The sequence below is a fragment of the Artibeus jamaicensis genome, unplaced genomic scaffold, assembly GCF_021234435.1.
Source record: "Artibeus jamaicensis isolate MK-2021 breed Jamaican fruit bat unplaced genomic scaffold, CSHL_Jam_final contig_585, whole genome shotgun sequence".
NCBI lineage: Eukaryota > Metazoa > Chordata > Mammalia > Chiroptera > Phyllostomidae > Artibeus > Artibeus jamaicensis.
In genome coordinates, this window is record NW_026521894.1 from 19,798,582 (window position 1) to 19,819,426 (window position 20,845).

At 37.9% G+C, this 20,845-nt stretch overlaps 1 protein-coding gene across 1 annotated transcript in view; it reads left to right on the forward strand.

The window, feature by feature from the left end:
* Positions 1-18,496, forward strand: part of CFAP300 (cilia and flagella associated protein 300) — a 36,656-nt gene extending 18,160 nt beyond the window's left edge. Inside the window, exons 4-7 of the mRNA XM_037139790.2 lie at positions 11-177; positions 4,063-4,235; positions 13,965-14,031; positions 17,656-18,496. Of these exons, the coding sequence (XP_036995685.1) occupies positions 11-177; positions 4,063-4,235; positions 13,965-14,031; positions 17,656-17,784 (536 nt within the window). The 3' untranslated portion in view covers positions 17,785-18,496. The remainder of the gene's footprint in view (positions 1-10; positions 178-4,062; positions 4,236-13,964; positions 14,032-17,655) is intronic.
* The last annotated feature ends 2,349 nt before the right edge of the window (positions 18,497-20,845 follow it).

Genomic DNA, 20,845 nt, shown 5'->3' on the forward strand with positions numbered 1-20,845 from the left:
CATTTTTCAGGAACTGAAGTGAAAAAAATTGAAGCTATAAATGTTCCTTGCACACAGCTTTCCATGTCATTTTTTAGACGGTTATACAATGAAGATATTGTACGAGACAGTGGACATATTGTTAAATGTTTAGATTCTTTTTGTGATCCCTTTCTCATTTCTGATGAGTTGCGAAAGGTAGGTACAGAATTTTTTAATTTCACGATAAAATTTTGTTTCAGGAAATGCTTCTGACCAAAAACATTTGCCTGTCTAAAATTCATAAAATACCTTTTATCAATGAATAATGATCAGTAATGTAATAATTATCACATTGGTAGGTTTAGTGTTGGAGGAGAGTTTTACCATCAGCTTCATTATTTGTGTGTTTCAGTTCTCAGCCAGGTGCTGCTGACATCTAATGGGTTGAGGCCAAGGATGTTGCTGACATACACAGGACAGAATACACAGGACAGCCCCTCACAACAAAGTTACCTGGCCCAAAATGTCAGTAATGCTAAGGCAGAGAAATCCTGGTCTATATTTTTCTTCAATGTGGAGCTCTTCACATATCCAATGAGTATTTAAAAATGTACCTGGAGTAAAAGAATCTTTTTATCTCATCACCGAGATAAAAAAAACTATTTGATTAAGATCATTTTCTTTTGTTGAGAGGTGTACTGAACTTGGAATCAGATTAACCTAATTTCTGAGTTATATGTTATTTACAAGATAATAATAGCCATAGCCAAGTTATTCAATATCTTGAGCCTCAAAATCTTAACTGTACAACATGGAAATCAAAATGTCCATTCTAGGCCCTGGCAAGGTAGCACAGTTGGTTAGAGTATTGTCCTGATATGCCAAGTTTGTGGGTTTGATCGCTGGTCAGAGCACATATAACAGTCAATGAATGAATGCATAAATAAGTGGAACAACAAATTGATGCTCCTCTCTCCCTGTCCCTTCCTCTCTCTCTAAAGTCAATCAGTAAAAAAATTTTAAATATCTATTCTACCTTCTTCCCGAAAGCATCAAGAAAATGAGAAAACATTTAAGTGCACTTTTTAAAGAGTATGAAATGCTATTGAAATATTATTATCATTATTTTAATTATTGAAAAAGAGTATTCATAAAGTGATTACAAATTAGGGCTTTGTCATCAAACACACATGGGTTCATATCCAGGCTGTCCAACTTAATAACTTACACTTCACCTCTCTAAGCCTCAGTTTCTTTATCTATAAAATGGGAATAGTGTAAGAATTATGTGACAATGCATTTAAAGTGCATAGCACAATGCCTGGCACTTAGTAAACTTTCAATAATATTAACTACTACTACTAATTACTATTGTCATTCTACATCAAGAGAGACAGGAAATATGCAAGTCTAATGTACTGCAAATCCAGATAAAAATGAACTAGGGAAGCTACTGATGCCCCATAATAAACAGAGCAGTCTTGTCTGTAGGAGACCAGGAGGCATCCAGCTAGTCTATACATTGATCTACACTAGCACAATGCCTAAGAGAACTCTTCCTTTAAGAAAATAAAATGAAATAACTGAGAATAATTAAACTCACCTGATTGAGACTGTATAGAGTTTGGTCTTAAGTGTATTTATGTATAACAAAATAAATACTGTACAGTAAGGACCTGACATTAATTTCTACTCCTTCTTACCAAAGATTGGAAATTATCCTTCAGAAAGTGTCTGATCTATCTGAGTTCCTCTTCTTTGGGTAGGACTAATCTCCGCTTTTCTCTCTGTCACTGATCTGTGTTGGCATACTTTTTTTGTATCAAGGCCCTTACCCCTAATTTTGGAGGGTTCACCAACACTTCTACAGAGAGAGCCACAGCAGTGGACTTTTTGAAAAGGAGGATTTGCTTTCCAACAGAGCATTCTGTTTAAAACTGCCTTCTGTGGCCAGTCTTATTTATGCCATGAATAGCACCTCTATTCAGGAAGTGCTGGGACTCTTTTTCTGCTAGCTGCCTGTATGTTTTGCTCATGTTTTTTGCCACTGTGGCAATGGAAAGTTTTAACTTGGTTGCTTTCTGGCTGGAAAAGTAGATAAATAACTTTCAGATTTAGCCTGAAATTAGAAGGGCCCCCCATTGTGCAGCAACACAGATTCTACTGGCATACTGTGTAACATAAGTACTGATAATAACCTCCTTCCTGACTGCAGCTCAGAAGTTTGGCTCATTAGCCATTACATACAAATCTGTTAGTGCTATAAGTAAATCTGTATGTGAATGGAGAGGGTGATCAGCCATAGAATGTTACTGTTTTAACATTCATCCCCGAATTTTTCTAATTATTGTAATATTTAAAATTATTTATATATTTTGAGAGAGAGGAAAGGAGGGAGAAAGGAAGAGAAACATCAATGTGTGGTTGCCTCTCATGTGGCCCCCACCGGGGGATTTGGCCCACACCCCAAGCATGTGCCCTGACCAGGAACCGAACCAGCAACCCTCTGGTTCACAGCCCACGCTCAATCCACTGAGCCACACCAGCCAGGGCTAATTATTGTAATTTTTAAATTGCACAGCCTAATTAATTCAGTATATGAGAGTGTTCATAAGAAATGTATTATGAACATAAGAAATGAATGAATGTATCTCATTCTTTTTTGTGAATTAAATTCAGTGGGTGAGATTGGTTAATAAGATCTGTATATTTCATTGTGTGCCCACCACCCAAAGTCAAATCATTTTCCATCAACATATATTTAAACTATTCATTCTTAAGAGCTTTAGTCACAATTGTATTAAGCCAGGTCTTTAAGTAGCCACAAACTTGGGCTTTAGTATCACATCATTCCCTACACAAGGGAAGGGAGGAAGAGATGGGAGATGTGCAAGTGGCACACCCAGAGGGCAGCAAACTATGGACCACTTCCCCTTACCATCCTTTACTATATAGAACTTTGACTTTCGTCAAGTCATATGTAAACTGTATATAGGCAATACCATAGAGTTTATTATGTTTTAAAATGCCTCATATAATGATCTCGTGTTGGGTTTTTACTTGAGATTGGGGTAAATAACGCATTAAGCTTAATCAATTTTTATAATTAAGTATACTTCTTGCACTAGACAGTGATTGCTGTATAACTTAATGTTTTCCTCTTTTATCTATAGGGAAGTGTTAAGTATGTACAACTTACACAGCTTTCCTCCATTTAGAGTTATGTGTATTTGTTTTCCCATTTTGTTTCTTGGTAACAGTTTTTATTATTATTTTTTCTTATCTATATTTTATTGTTATCTCTTTTATCCTCTTTTTTAAAAGTAGGAGGGGTATAAACAATTTTTAAAAAGAAATATATGTTATAACATACATTCATCACCTGTTCATTTTCACCATAGTGAACAAATTAATTAACTGCCTATAATTCCCAATGCTATAAGAAAATTCCCAACAGCAGACCTAGTCAAATTGTTTTCTGAAAGTGGTAGCAAAGTCTCAAGACAGCAAAGGTTAATGTAGATTGGTGTTGGGTAAGGTGATATTATTAGAGAGCAGGAAAAGGAGAGGTGGTTATGAGACTCTAATTAACTGATAAGTTAAAAAATGGAGTAACTGGGGGGGTAAGAAAAGTAGTGATCCAAACACTTTAAGGTTAGAGGACTTAGATAGAAAGTGACCGTTGTGTTTAGCCTCCATAGAAGCAAAGACTATATAGACCTAATGTGATGGAGAAATTTCTCCACTTATTTATGCTCCTGTTGTTTCCAAATAAGATTTAAGGCGACTCAACACTAAATTACAATAGCACTAAAACAATTACCAAAGACAAAAACTAGAACATAAAATAATGTTCTAGTTAGAGAAGAGAAGACTTAGATTTAGATTTAGATTTATTTTTTTCATAGAAGGTCAGTTTCTAATGATAAAATTGGATAAAAACAAGTGTTGCACATGTCATAGACCATGCTCTCCAATCGCCTCGGGATTGGTTATTAAAATAGATCTAAGGTTATTTTTAAATATATGTTGAAACTTCAAAAACAAAAATTTGAACTTTGAATTATATTACATTAAGATAAATTTTGTCATCTTACATAGGTTTTGCTAGTGGAAGACTCAGAAAAATATGAAATCTTCAGCCAACCAGATAGAGAAGAGTTCCTGTTTTGTCTTTTCAAACATCTTTGCCTTGGTGGAGCCCTTTGCCAATATGAGGATGTACTTAATCCATATCTGGAAACAACAAAGCTTATCTATAAGGATCTAGTGAGGTAATGTTGCTAGATTACAATAAGTAAACATCTGGTTAATAGAGTAAATAGTTTAACCTTGGTGAGATTACCCAGCATCCCTTTGTGGTCCTGTTAGCAACCCAAATGTGTAAAAACGGCACACCCTGACCGCCTTATTATAGCTTCCTCCTCTTCCAGGCTAGGGAATGTCTAGATTTCCCTGGCCCTCTTTTATTGCTCAGTCCTCTCACTCTTCTGCCTCTTCCTCTTGTTCCCTCATTCAGACCTGCTACCTGCTCCATTCCCCATTAGCAACTGCCATCTTCCAGGCCTCTTTTATTACACCAGTGTCCTTTTAGATCTCAAGAAAACATGAGATTCTCTCAGAGTATTCGAATTTGCTTGACTAATAGTAGAAAAAATATTACCTTTGTTCTAAAGAGATGGAAGAATTTTCATCTAGATGTAATCTTTACTTTTGCAAACTAATCCCAAATCCCAGGGTTTTTTGTGTGTACCGTATTTTTCAGACTATAAGATGCCAAATTTGGGAGAAATGGGATATGCATTTTATGGTCCAAATTTAGCTTTACATTTATATTGGCAAAATATTATGTTTTATGTTATTAAATATTTTACTACATTTTTTGCTTCAAAATTTTTTTCCTATTTTCCTCTCAAACCTGGGTGCATCTTATGGTCTGAAAATATGGCATTTTACTAGAGTTTTATTTTTCTTTTTGAAGATCAAATGAGCATAAAAATTTTTAATGCATTTTATTTATACTTTTAAATGACGTGAAAGTTCTTTGGTTGGGTTTTTCAGTGATGAAGATATTGAATAATCTTTATAAGCAAAGGAACAAGTGAAAAAAATGACCCCAGAGTTTAGTTATAAAATATGCTGTACTAGGAAAACAACAGAATTTGCTTCTTATTGAACTCTTGACTGTTACTTACACTCAATACATCAATTCTCTTATCCATTCCATGTGTCATATAACTATACAGCAGACTGCCTGATTTAGCTATTTTATTTAGTTAATTCCTGTCATATGGTTTTAAAAACAAAACTATTTCTATAACTGGTCTCTGATTTTTATGAAAAAAAAATTATTAAAGATTGGTGAAAGAGGTATGTTGGTAACAGAATTTCAGAAAAAAACATATACATACCTACCTCAAAAGTATTTTGTCCTTAGAACTTGCAGCTCTCATAAACTTACAAGAGCACTTCTAGCACTCCCCATAGATTCTTCTCATTATACCGTAGATACACACACGCATACTGCCACCAAAGTGTGTTGTCCTTCATCGGCCGCATGAACCTGTGGAATTCCTCACCACCATGTACTGTGCAGGAGGAAATTCTTTTGGAGATACTTGAAATATAAGTAAGTTTAGAACCTAAATACTTAAGAAACTTCTGCTTTCTCCAACATTCCCTCTCCTGGATTCTCTCCTGTGATTCTCTTTTACACTCTTTGGGTGCTAAGAAAAAGTATGACTCAAAGTGTAATGGCCACTCATTAAATGAGTAACCAAAATTCATGGCATCTTACAGACAAATAGGAATTGTGTCCATGGAATAACTTAAACAGGCAACCAGCTAGTGTTAATATTGTGCACAGAACTCTGCCAAACTCTAAAAAGACTACAAGAGGAGCATCAGATAGTCCTCAACCTTAAGGAAACTACAACAAACTAACATTAAATAATAGTAAAATAACTGTGTAAAATATTTTATAAGTAAAACTTTTATATAATCAAACATTCAATTAATTCTAGGTAAATGTTTATAGCTCTTTATATTTTAATAAATACTCCAGGAATTGAAAAGAGAAAATTGTCAATGTCAGTAGTCATGGAAGTCTTGATGATTCAAATAGAGTCCATGAGCACCAGCAGAGAGGGTGGCAATCTGTTCCCAGTTGAAGGGAGATGCACTGTAAGTCCTCATGCTGGGGGAGAAAGAGCATAGCCCAATTATAGCATAACTTTTTTTCTGAGAACCAAAAATATTTCTCTCATATGCACACTTAAGCATGCTTATTATTAAGATTTTTTTGCTGAATAAGGAGGGGATATGAAATTATCTTTCCAGAGCAATTTCAGTAGAAAATTATAATTAGAATAAATATTTGGTTAAGGTGGCTTAGATGCCAACATAAAGCAATCAAATAGAATAAGTTATCTCAGGATCCCTTAAGAGCTGTACTGGTTTGCTTATCACATGCACTGCTTGTGGCTTTTCTAATACTAGTTGGGCTGATTTGCATTGGATGCTGTATCACTTGGTAAAGGTAAAGATGTAGGGTGGGCTAATATAGCAGTTATTAAGTAATATGAGGTCTGTCCAGAAAAAGTGTGGGCATTGTCAATATAACAAGTTGCACAACATTAATGTAACCTGGCAGCCAGGAGAGTGGACTGGAATGTGCATGCAAGAACAATGACAACTTCACTGTACTAGTCAGTGGGGGCAGTAGACACCGTTGAGTGAGCATGTGTACTGTGTGTCCATCACATTCAAAATCACTGATTAAGTAGAGCAATGAATCTGCATCAAATTTTGCATTAAGCTTGAACATTCCTCCAAGGTAACTATTCGGGTGATTCAGAAGGCCGCAGCTATGGGCAACTGGTAATTGGCAGCTTCATCAAAAGTAAACAACACACCTGCTCATGCATCTTGTCTTGTGCTGAGTTTTCTGGTAAAACATCAATCACTCAGATGACTCAGCCCCACTACACCCCAGGTTTGACACCTGCAACTTCTGTCTTTTCCCAAAACTAAAATCAACTTTGAAAGGGAAGAGATTTCAGACAGACCATCAATGAGATTCAAGAAAATACGACAGGGTAGTTGATGGTGATTGGAAGAACTGAGACCCCAAGGTGCCTAATTTGAAGGGGACTGAGGCATCATTGTCCTATGTACAATGTTTCTTGTATCTTATATCTTCTTCAATAAATGTCTCTTTTTCATAGTACATGGCTGGATACTTTTTGGACAGACCTCAGTATATAAGTTGAGGACACATAGGTAGAACTTGGAGTATCATTAATAATCTCAGAACTGTGAGCCACATATCCAATTAAGTTATGTGTACAAGCTAATTTAATCAAGAACAATATTTTTCCTGTTTCTTTACTTGAATTTTGGATTCTTTTACAGCATTTAAACATCTGCTATCTTCCCATTTATATATGCAGTATCTGCTTTACAGGATCTAACCTGCCCTTACAGATAAACCTCATCACTAACCTATTCTGACAAAGGAGCCCATTCTTATGTTTATGGATGTCGGGGACACATTACAGAGTCTGATTTTAGGAGTCTCTGACTCAAACAAAAGGATAAAAACATTTTAAAGATATTTTATCCTTTATCATTATTACAAGTTCTATAAAATATACACCTTTTTGAAGTGTTGGAAAATGCCTTCTTTTTAAGTTATATGGTTTCTTAAATAACATAGGCAATACTTTAGACCCTTTTTATTAGAGTAAATGATCAACTGTTTCATTACATTTCAAAAATATCTATGCAGATAGTTCTACAGTTATTAATGGTGCCTCTGTCTTTTTTACTTTAGACATTAAACAGATGCACTTGTCAAAGTTTTTGGAGAGGTTTCCCAAACTATTTATCTGTCCCATATGTGAAATTCTATTATTTGAACTGAGAGGCTTAGCTTATGGACTTAGGGTGCTAATTAAGCAGTGGGATTCTTATTTCTTAAAATGAGCAGAGTTATTTAGAGTAGTCTATATACCAAGTTTAGAGTCAACACGGGACTGATCCTCAGAAATTAGCACAAATGATATTAATAAGAAACCATTTGTTATATTATTTTATTTCTAGACCATTAATAAAATGACACTTTTAAAAAGCAGTATGTGGAAATTATGTCCCAGGATCCTTAAAAACCTATCTGGAAACTGAGTTAGTGATTGTCAAAAATCTCATTCAAGGCAATGATTAGCAGTAAAGCTGAGGTGTCACTAATGAATATCACTTTACATTTCATTTTCTTTCTTTCTTAAGAGATATGACACAGGTGATACTGTACTTGACCTATAAAAATTTAGACAAATTATGAGATATTTTAAAGTGATAGTAATATAGGATCAGAGGTAATAAAATGGAGTAATACTATTTATTTCTGTTAGAAACCAACTTTTGTTGTGTAAATCATAGTTTCTTTTTCAAATATATTTTATTAATTATGCCATTACAGTTGTTCTATTCCCCCCCTCCATTCCCCTCCACCCTGCACACCCCTCCCCCACCGTTCCCTCCTTTAGTTCATGAACACGTGTCTCAAGTTCTTTAGATTCTATATTTCCCCTACTGTTCTTACCCCCTATCTATTTTCTGTCTACTGTCTATGCTACTTATTCTCTGTACCTTCTCCCCCCTTCTCCTTCTCCCATTCCCCTGTTGCTAACCCTCCATGCGACCTTCATTTCTATGGTTCTGCTCCTGATCTAGCTGTCCTCTTAGTTTGCTTTTGTTTTAGGTGTGGTTCTTAATAACTGTGAGTTTACTGTCCTTTCACTGTTCATCTTTTGTATCTTCGTTTTCCTAGGTAAGTCCCTTTAACATTTCATATAATAAGGGCTTGGTGATGATGAACTCCTTGAACTTGATCTTATCTGAGAAGCACTTAATCTGCCCTTCCATTCTAAATGAAAGCTTTGCTGAATGGATCAATCTTGGATGTAGGTCTTTGGATTTCATGACTTGGAATACTTCTTTCCAGCCCCTTCTTGCCTGTAAGGTCTCTTTTGAGAAATCAGCTGACAGTCTGATGGGAACTTTTTGGTAGGTGACTGCCCCCTTATTTCTTGTTGCTTCTAGGATTCTCTCCGTCATCTTAATCTTGGCTAATGTAATGATGATGTGCCTTAGTGTGTTCCTCCTTGGGTCCAACTTCTTTGGGACTCTCTGAGCTTCCTGGATTTCCTGGAAGTCTATTTCCTTTGCCAGATTGGGGAAATTCTCTTTTATTATTTGTTCAAATAAGGTTTCCACTCGTAGCTGTTCCTCTTCCCCTTCTGGTACCCCTATAATTCGAATGTTGGAACATTTAAAGATGTCCTGGAGGGACTTCCGCCAAGATGGAGGCATAGGTGGAAACGCTGTGCCTTCTCTCACAACCAAGTTTAGAGACAACTAAATATTAGCAACAGAAAACACAGCCAGAACACAGAAAATTGAACTTTTCGGAAGTCTGATAACAACAAATTCTTCAGCCTGACCGGTAAGAGGGGTGAAACCAGCAGCTGGAGGAGCGGGGTTGCACAGAAAAACTCGGTCAGACAGACGTGGGCGCGCGGAACCCAGGTGCAGGGTTGGACCTAGTAAGCAACTCAGCGAGCGACCACGGGGAAACAGCGAGGGAGCAGGGCTGCGGGTTGACTGTGGTCGCGCTTTCCTGCGCAGATAGACAAGCAAGGGAGCGGGCGGTGAGACTACGGGACTGAGCAGGCCCCACGTCGAGCGGCAGCACAAGGCGCCACCATTTCCCTGCTCTGACCCCGCCTCCACATACAGCAGCATCATAACCCAGCAATCTGAGTGGCCCCACCCTGGTGAACCACCTAAGGCTCTGCTCCTCACCCAGCTGCGAGAAATAGCAGAGGAGGTCGCCATTTCCCTGCTCTGACCACGCCCCCACATGCAGCGTCACAACCCAGCAACCTGAGAGTCCAAGGCTCCACTACTCATACTTAACGGGCGAGAACAGACCAAAAATGGCTCAAGAAGATCTCAAAGCCCCAGAGCCTATAAATCTAAGCGATGAAGAAATAGCAAAACTCTCAGACGCACAGTTTAAAACACTGGTCATCAGGATCCTCACAGAACTGGTTGATTATAGCCACAAATTAGACAAACATATGAAGGCGAAACTAATTGAAATGAATGGAATTGCACAGGAAACCAATAGCGATGAAAAGGAAACTGGGACTCAAATCAATGGATTGGACCAGAAGAAAGCAAATAATGGCCAAACAGAAAAGAGTGAAGAAGCAAGAATTCAAAAAAATGAGGAGAGTCTTAGAAACCTCCAGGACATCTTTAAACGCTCCAACATCCGAATGATAGGGGTACCAGAAGGGGGAAAGGAACAGCCACCAGTGGAAAACTTATTTGAACAAATAATAAAGGAGAATTTCCCCAATCTGGCAAAGGAAATAGACTTCCAGGAAATCCAGGAAGCTCAGAGAGTCCCAAAGAAGTTGGACCCAAGAAGAAACACACCAAGGCACATCATCATTACATTAGCCAAGATGAAAATGAAGGAGAGAATCCTAGAAGCAGCAAGAGCTAAGGGGACAGTCACCTACCAAGGAGTTCCTATCAGACTGTCAGCTGATTTCTCAAAAGAGACCTTACAGGCAAGAAGGGGCTGGAAAGAAGTATTCCAAGTCATGAAATCCAAAGACCTACCAAGATTGCTCTATCCAGCAAAACTTTCATTTAGAATGGAAGGGCAGATAAAGTGCTTCTCAGATAAGATCAAATTCAAGGAGTTCATCATCACCAAGCCCTTATTATATGAAATGTTAAAGGGACTTATCTAAGAAAAAGAAGTTAAAAAAAACATGAACAGTGAAAGGACAGCAAACTCACAGTTATTAACAACCACACCTAAAATAAAAGCAAACTAAGAGGACAGCTAGATCAGGAGCAGAAACATAGAAATGAAGATCTCAAGGAGGGTTGGCAATAGGGGAGTGGGAGGAGGAGAAGGGGAGAGAAGGTACAGAAAATAAGTAGCATAGACAGTAGATAGAAAATTGATGGCGGGGGCAAGAATAGTATGGGAAATATAGAATCTAAAGAACTTGAGACACATGGTCATAAACTAAAGGGGGGGGTAATGGTGGAGACGGAGGGGTAGGGTGGAGGGGAATGAAGGGGGGAATAGAACAACTGTAATGGCATAATCAATAAAAAAAGGAATTAAAAAAAAAGATGTCCTGGAGGTTCCTAAGCCTCTCCTCATTTTTGTGAATTCTTGTTTCTTCATCCTTTTCTGTGTGGTCATTTTTTTCCTCCTTCTGGTCCACTCCTTTGATCTGAGTCCCAGTTGCCTTTCCATTACTATTGGTTTCCTGTGTATTTCCCTTCATTTCAATTAGTTTAGCCTTCATATGTTCCTCTAATTTGTGACTAAAATCAACCAGTTCTGTGAGCATCCTGATCACCAGTGTTTTGAACTGTGCATCTGAAAGTTTGGCTATTTCTTCATCGCTTAGATTTATTGGCTCTGGGGCTCTGAGTTGTTCTTGAGTCACATTTTTATCTGTTTGTGCCTGTTACATATGAGGAGCAGAGCCTTAGTTGTTCACCAGGGCAGGACTACCCAGGTCGCTGGATTGTGATGCTACATGTGGGGGCGTGGTCAGAGAGGGGCCACCCAGGTCGCTGGTTTGTGATGCTGTATGTTGGGGGCGGGGTCAGAGAGGGACAATGGCAGTTCTCTCTGCCGCTTTCCACCGCTGGGGCCTGCGCAGTCTGTCTCACCACCGCTAGCTCCTTCACCAGTTTATCTGCGTGTGAATGTGTGACCACCGTCCACTCTCAGTGGGTCCCCCCTGCTTCTCCACACCTGGGATCCACCCACGGCTGCTCGTGCACCTGGGTTGCGCACCCGGGTCGGTCTGGTGGATCTTTCCCGCCCGACCCTGCTCTGCTGCTGGCTCTGCCCCTCTTACTGGTTTGGCTGAAGGGTTAATTGTTGTCAGACTTCCGTGTAGTTCAATTTTCTGTGGTTTGGCTGCGGTTTTTGTTGCTAAAACTTTGTTGTTTTAAACTTGGTTGTGTGAGAAGGCAAAGTGCTTCCACCTATGCCTCCATTTTGGCGGAAGTCACTAAATCATAGGGTTTTTTTTTATGAAATACACCTTTGGTACATGTTAATATGTGTTAAGTGGTTGTTAAATTAAGTATCAAATACTTAATTTTCCTCTAAGTTTATTTGAAAAGCACAAATTTTATAAGAGTTTTTAATTTATTTTATTGAGTGATTTACATACAGTAAAGTGAACAAATCATAGTGCACATATAGGTTGATTAACTTTTATATAAGTTTACACCAATATAAACACCTCCAAATCACTATCTTAAGTTAGATGTAGCTGTAAATATGTTCTGTATTTTGATCTGGATGGTATTGTCAGTATATACAAATGTTTTATATGTAGTGGTTATAGCACAGCATTTTAAATGTCTTTAACTTTTAAAAAGTATGTCTTGGTCATTAGAGAAATAAAATGACCTCAACCCATGTCATAGAAATATATGGAAATCAATTTATGTGATTCCTGGTTTTAAATTGGAATGAAATGTTTTAGAGATAAAAGCTACCTAAGAATCTTGAACCCTGAGATAGCTTAGGTCGGTCCATCTCCAATAGGTGCATAAGCTCAAAGACACACACACACCCTTGCCCTTCCACAAAGTCCAGCTTCTTTCTGCCTCCTCCTCACCTCTATCCCCCATTACTTTCATGTAAGTATTAAAGGAGAAACACGCTTTCACCCGGTAAAGTGAAGAAGAGGGATATCTCCCTTTAAATTTAACCTATACCTTCCATACCTGACCAGTATCCCTGATTCATATTTATTTATAGAATGTAGGTATAGGATAAACAGGTGAGGTGTGGAGAAAGAGAACTGGGCTCTTGTCACCTAGGTTCTGTTCCTAGAAATACCACTTTTAGTTGGAATATATTAAATATATCATTTAATTTTTCTAGTCCTACTGTTTATAAAAGTGGCAAAATAATGTCTACTTCATTGAATTGTATAATCTTTATGAGGTAAATTGTTAAAGGTATTTTGCAGGTTATAAAGCATTATAAACATTATCTGTATATATTTATATGTATCTATCTGTAGCTTATTTTCTCCATCCTCAGTTTGCTTCCCCACTGTGTATTGCCACAGGGAATCTTTTGTGGGGAATGTAACGGAAAGAGAGCTACTGAGAGACAATGCTTTTAATATTATATAATTTAGTAATGCACAATTTAACATAGTTTTTATATACATTACCCCACCTAATTCCCCTATAATCCTTGAAAGAACCACAGTATGCCTTGTTTACATATGAGAAAATTGAGGTTCAGAACACTTAATCTTGCCCAAAGTGAAAGAACAAATCGGTGGTAGAACTATGTGTGTTTAAGTCCTGTAATTCTATAGTTTATTATTCATTTATCTACCTTTTACAGCTATCTACACTTCAATCTAACTTTTACCAATTCCTGTTTTTCAATAATTGTCTCTGGCTGGGGAGTCATTTCATCATTTGAGTCTCAGACTGACCTCAACCTTCTAAAATTCAGTTTTCTGCAATTTCAACTTAGTTGACTTTACATCATCCTTGAATGGAACTGCAGATGCCATCCTTTCTGAACCACTTTAGTTGGATGGTATATATTTCCATGTTATACTGAGTCCAGCAGAGAAAGAAGGCCTGCTTGAGTGTTTGGTAGGGTAGTAATATGGGTGTAATAATTTATAGTTTTAATTTGAACATTTCACCTAAAATGTTATATGGTGTGCTTGAATGCAATATTATTATGTTACATAATCACGTACTTATGATTTTGTAATAAAAAAGGGGCATTATTTGTGCCAGACTCTGTATATGACTAAGAACATCTGAATACTAAAATGTATCAGTATTTTAAGTGTATAATTCCAATGCTTGTAATATTTAAAATGTACCTTTCTTCTCTATTTTAGTGTTCGAAAGCATCCTCAAACAAAGGAAATACAAATTACCTCTTTCATCTTTAAAGTTACAGCATATGTAAGTGGAGGGGAAATATGCTACCAATGATACTAATTACTTGCTACTAACAGGATTGTTACAACTGAAGTTAGCAAACAGGGCTGTGTTATGCCTAGGAAAAAAGATGATGATATTTAAAGAACCCGGGGCAAAAGGATCAGACCTGTTATAAGTGCAAGCACCCTGGACACTGGGCAAAGAACTGCACTCAGGCACCTCCAGGACCCTGTCCTCTTTGCAGAATATCAGGTCTGACCCCTGGCACTAGAACTGATAGGGAGTGGAAAAGGGTCATCATCCAAGGTCATGGCTACTCTCGAGGACCGCCCAGGAAACAGGTTGGCCCCAGGGAATACTCATATTCCCATCTCTGCCAAGGAACCCCAGGTAACTCTGGATGTGGCAGGAAAAAAAAAATCAACTTTCTTGTCGATATTGGGGCCATTTATTCTATCCTTAACCTCTTTCCTCCAAATCAGTAAAGATAATAGGGGTCAAAGGAAAGCTTAAGGCTTATTTTTATACATTCCCTGTCACTTGCCAATTTGAGAGTCAAATATTCAAATGCTCCTTTTTTTAAAAAAGATTTTATTTATTTATTTTTAAACCGAGGGGCAGGGAAGAAGGAGAAAGAGATAGAAACATCAATAAATGGTTGCCTCTCTCGTGCTCCCCACTAGGGATCTGGCCAGCAACCCAGGCATGTGCCCTGACTGGGAATCAAACTGGAGACCCTTTGGTTCCCAGGCCGGCTCTCAATCCGCTGAACCACACTTGCCAGGGCTCACACACTCCCTTTTGATTGTTCCTCAGTGCCCTATTCCTCTGTTAGGCCAAGACCTGTTAGCCTGAATGGGAACCATCTTGTTGCTCCCTGAAGAGCCACTTGAGTTAAGCAAGCCCATGATAATCAGTAGTAGCTGAAACCAGGAGGGAAACCCCAGTTCAGCTCTGGATGCAGTAAACCCGCTAGTTTGGGAGTCCCTAGGAACAAAATGTCACAGGTTCCATTCCCAGTCAGGGCACCTGCCTGGATTGTGGGCCAGGTCCCCAGGTAGAGGCGTGCAAGGGGCAACCAGTCAGTGTTTCTCTCCCTCTTTCTCCCTTCCTCCCCTGTCTCGAAAAATAAATAAAATTTAAAAAGTGAAAACAGTTAAAAAATAATAGTTTTAAAAAAAGATTATTGGCACAAATGACACTTGCTAAGTATCTTCATTTAATTAGTTCAGTATTTATTATTTACTGTTTGTTAGCTTCTGTGCTGGTCTAGGTACTTTTGGCTGATAAACAAAAGAAACATAGTCCCTCTTAGTACATATGGACCACATTTTAAAAGAAAGCTAAGACAGAAGAAAATGGCAAAATATATATTTTTTACAATATTAGCACTTTATAAGCACTTTTTTAAAAGATGAGATTTTCCTATGAATTCCATAGGTAAAGAATTATGCATGTTTGTGTTATACTATACATATGTTTTGTTCGCATAGTAGACTGTGCTGATATTTTTTATTTTTTTAAATATATTTTATTGATTATGCTATTACAGTTGTCCCATTTTCCTGCGTTCATCCCCCTCCACCCTGCACACCGCCTCCCACCCACATTCCCCCCTTTAGTTCATGTCCATGTGTCATAAGTTCTTTAGCTTCTACGTTTCTTCTACTATCCTTGCCCTCCCCTTGTCTATTTTCTACCTACCATCTATGCTACTTATTCTCTGTACCTTTTCTGCCCTCTCCTCCTCCCACTCCCCTGTTGCTAACCATGTGATCTGCATTTCTGTGGTTCAGTTCCTGTTCTAGTTGTTTGCTTAGCTTGTTTTTGTTTTATGTATGGTTGTTAATAATTGTGAGTTTGCTGTCATTTTGCTATACATGTTTTTATCTTCTTTTTCTTAGATAAGTCCCTTTAACATTTTATATAATAAGGGCTTGGTGATGATAAACACATTGAACTTGACCTTATCTGAGAAGCACTTTATCTGCCCTTTCATTCCAAATGAAAGCTTTGCTGGATAGAGCAATCTTGGATATAGGTCCTTGCCTTTCATGACTTAGAATACTTCTTTCCAGCCCCTTCTTGCCTGTAAGGTCTCTTTTGAGAAATCAGCTGACAGTCTGATGGGAAGTCTTTTGTAAATAACTGTCCCCTTATCTCTTGCTGCTTCTAGAATTCTCTCCTTCATTTTAATCTTGGCTAATATAATGATGATGTGCCTTGGTGTATTCCTTCTTGGGTACAACTTCTTTAGGACTCTCTGAGCTTCCTGGATTTCCTGGAAGCCTATTTCCTGTGCCAGATTGGGGAAGTTCTCCTTTATTATTAGTTCAAATAACTTTTCCACTTGTTACTCTTCCTCTTCTCCTTCTGGTACCCCTATAATTCGGATGTTGGGACATTTAAAGATGTCCTAGTGGTTCCTAAGCCTCTCCTCATTTTTTTGAATTCTCGTTTCTTCATTCTTTTGTGTTTGGTTGTTTCTTTCTTCCTTCTATTCCACTCCATTGATTTGAGTCCCAGTTTTCTCCCCATTACTATTGGTTCCCTGTATATTTTCCTTTATTTCACTCAGCATAGCCTTCATTTTTTCATCTAATTTGTGACCAAATTCAACCAATTCTGTGAGCATCCTGATCACCAATGCTTTGAACCATGCATCTGATAGGTTCGCTATCTGTTCATTGGTTAGTTGTGTTTCTTCTGGAGCTTTGATCTGTGCTTTCATTTGGGCCATTTTTTTTGTCTTGTTGTACCTGTTACATATTGAGGGGCAGAGCCTTAGGTGTTCACCAGGGCGGGTCAACCCAGTCTCTGGGTTGTGATGCTGTATGTGGGGCAGGGGTCAGAGAGGGAACAATGGCGCTTGCTTCTCTCTGTCGCATTTCAGTTTCTTCCACCACTTCCCCCAAGCAAACTGGGTGCTGATTCCCAGGTGGGTGGGCCTGTGTACATTCATGGACCCTGTGGGTTTCTCCGACCAACTCTCCTGTGAGAATCCCCACAGGTGTTTTCAATTGATGATTTGAGGCTTTATTTCTCTGAGTTGGGACCCTGGGTTGCACGGTCTGTTTCACTCCCCAGTTACGACTGGTTTATCTGTGCTGGAATGTGGGACTGCCTGGTCCACCAGCCGCCTTGCACGCCTCGCTGGGTCTGCCTGCTGCCACCTTGTGCCCAGGGTCTGCCAGCCGCCACCTGCAAGCCCAGGGTCCGCCTGCTGCTGTCTTGCCTGCCTGGGGTCCACAAGCCACCGCTTTCTTTTTTTTGCCTCGACCCCTTCCCTCCCAGATGCCTGACTCCGCCCCTCCGACCGGTCTGGATGAATGTGTCTATTTTAACTTCTTGGTTGTCAGACTTCCATACAGTTCAGCTTTTCTATCAGTTCTGGTTGTTTCTTTTGTTTCTGAATTTTTGTTGTCCTCATTTTGGTTGTGTGAGGAGGCACAGTGTGTCTATCTATGCCTCCATCTTACCTGGAAGTTCCAGATCTCGATATTTTAAAAAGTTAGTTAACTGCGAATTTATTATCAAGATTTGATATGTTTTGTGACATTTTAACAGAAAATATACTAGTTAAATATGTTGATCATTATTTAAATTAGGTTGTATACTAAGTAATTTTAAATTTATCTTTTTCAGGATTCTGTTGGTTTATGCTACCCTTCGACAAAGAGTCATGAACAGACATTTTCTTACTTTATTGTGGATCCCATCAAGCGTCATCTTCATGTTTTATACCACCGTTACGGTGTGGGAGAAATGTCTTAACAGTATTCTTTCAGATTATCTATATTTACTATTTTTATTTACCAGTTTTTTACTTTATACTAATTTATAGATAAACAATTACTTTGCAATTTAATTCAAATAAAATGTAAAGAACCCACTTAGAGCAGAAGCAAACTAATGCCAAGATGCCTTTCTTTAAATTTGTCTGGGAAGCTAACATAGGAACCAGATTTCATCCCTCAAATAATCTATACCAATACATTTGCATAATTTTTACAAAAAGTTATAAAGAATTAAAACTATTTTATATTTTTTACATTAAGATTTAAATGAGTCTTTAATTTTTCATGTATTTTACTTTAGAAACTAATTCTGGATTGAAATTGTGGCAGAAAACTAAACACCTCTACCACTGATTATTGATTATTAATATGAATTGTTAGTATTTTTAATTTTAATTTTATTTGATTACATTTCTATGTTGCATGAAGATTTGTATCTCGAGGGCTATGAAAAGACTTTGCTTCATTTGTCCCACTTACAATCCTCATTTAAAAAATAATGTTTTGGCCCTGACTGGTGTGACTCAGTGGGTTGGGCATTATCCTGCATTATCTTAGTAACCAAAATGTCATCAGTTTGATTCCCAGTCAAGACACATGCCTAGCTTGCAGGCTAGGTCCCTGGTTGGAGGCACATGAGAGGCAGTTGATCAATGCTTCTGTCCCTCTCTTTTTCCCCTCCCTTGCCCTCTCTCTAAAAATAAATAAAATAAAACATTTAAAAAATAACAGTGTTCTGAAAGTGATTGTAAACTCTCTTAGCAAACAATAAATTAATTAACAATAAATTTTGCAGCTGCTCCACTGCTAATACAAGATCTATATGTGAACAGAAAGAGTGCCCTGATGGTATTATTAAGGTGCAAAAGAGTTAAGAACATAGTCTTAGTACTGTTTCTTCATTACATTCATAGAATGAATATATAACTTGGATTTTTTAAGGGAAAAATATATCCCAAAGGTGATGAAGAGCTTGCAAGAAATGTTAAGACTTTAAGGAGGGACAAGTTTGGAATATTTATTTCTGTGTTGTAGAGATAAGGACAATTATCTTGGATTTGAATTCGTGGATATATCTGGAAGGCAGATGGCAAATCGTGGAGGTCAGGAAAAAGAGTTTAATCTCCTTTTAATACCTAGCACATTAAACAGTTATTGAATGAAATATCTTCCAAATATGTTCATAGTATCCATAGATTTTTTTAAATCGTATACAAAACATAAAATCAAGAACTAAAATGTCTACTTGCTACCGGTATTGCTGCCTGCTGCACAGATTCCCTACAGTCTGGGGACCCTCTTGTCAGTCAGTTCTTTCTGAGTGCCAATTTCATGCAAGACACTGTGCTGTTTACTTTGGAGAAATACACACTCCCTATAAACTTAGTAGAGAAGGTCACCTGTATGAGTGTGGCCATAAACGGTGCTTGTTACATGAATTCAGAGATGGAAGAGGTCACTGTGAACCAGCCCTAAGAAGAGGTTACTTAGTCTAATTTCTACAGAAGAATGGGTGTGGTTTCAACAACTGAAAGGGAGAGAGTCCATCTGAGTAGGGAAGCGTGATGTGGCGAGTGCCCAGAGCCTCACTCTGGGATTAAGTTCAGAGGCAGAAGATGGGAAACTGATTATGAAGGGTTGCCAATGCTTTTTCTTTACTTTAAAGGTGGAGGTAGACTACACCTTTGGAGGAAGATTGAACTATTCTTTTGGGGAAATCATTTTAATGACCTTTCTGTGATTATACAAAATTAAGAGGCAGTAATAAAGACTTTGAGCTAGGCAGATTGCCTACATTCTTAATTCTACCATTCCTTGCTATGTGACTTTGAGCTAGTTAAAACCTTTCTGTGCCTTAGTTGCCTCATCTGGAAAATGGGGAAATTAATAGGATTCTTTCATAGGTTATTGTGAAAATTATTGTGTTGGCCAAACAAAAAGCCTTTCTGATTTTTACCGTAATGTAAAAGACACATTTTTATTTTCATTAATGACTTTATTGATTTGGACATTTTGAGTATGTTGGCTCTCTCCAGCATGATATAACATTGATTATTCTCAATTAATGTCTTAGTTTGATTGCTGTCAATTTCAACTGTGCTGTACCCAACCATGGAGCATTGTCCAGTGAGCAATCTCCTGCACAAAACTTCACAAACCACTTCTGACACATTTGATTAATCATAGAACTTTCTCCATACACTGCCCAAATCTTTTTCTGCATTTCAGTTGTGTTTTTACCTTTCTTGAAAAAATAAAGCCTAATATGCCAAACACATTGCTTATTTTCTTCCATCTTTATATTAAAATGGCTACACAAAAATTCAGTATTTTAGATTAGTTTTTTTTAAATGCATGCTGATATAACAGCTGTCACAATACAGTCTACCAAAATTGTTTCTAATGTAGTTAAAGACAACTAAAGCCATTTTGTGGAAAAAATCAAATGAACTTTTTGGCCAGCTCAATATATATATTGGGCTTCGAATGGTGCCAAGTACATAGTTTAAGTGTTCATGAATTTTGGCTCTCTTCATTTTGTATTGAGGAAATATGAATAAAATCATGAGCTAAACATAATAATGTAAAAAAAAAAAAGCTGACTTCCTGAAGGCAGGGATTGCTTTTGTTCAGATTATTTTATTATTAATTTGATTAGGTACAATATGAGAAGTGAGGACACTTTTTTCCCCTTTCTCTGAGCCCCAGAGAATGTAGAGGACCTAAGCCTGGACTCCGTGTATTTCTTTGGCAGTACGTTGCACACTTATAATTATTTGCTCAACTCTTTGTTTAATGTCTTTCATGAAAACAGGAACTGTGTCTATCTGCTTCACCCTTGTGTCTTCATATTACCTGGCACATAACTGACACCCAGTATGTGTCCCCTGACTGACTGAATCCATTTGATGGAGAAAAGCTGGTGGCCCCTGAGGTGTTACTGCTGGTGTGGAGAGTGAGGGAGCCGGGAAGGGTTGGTGACTAAGGTCACAGGGCATCAGTAGTACAGTAGTTCCACTAGTTATCCCTAAGTCTTG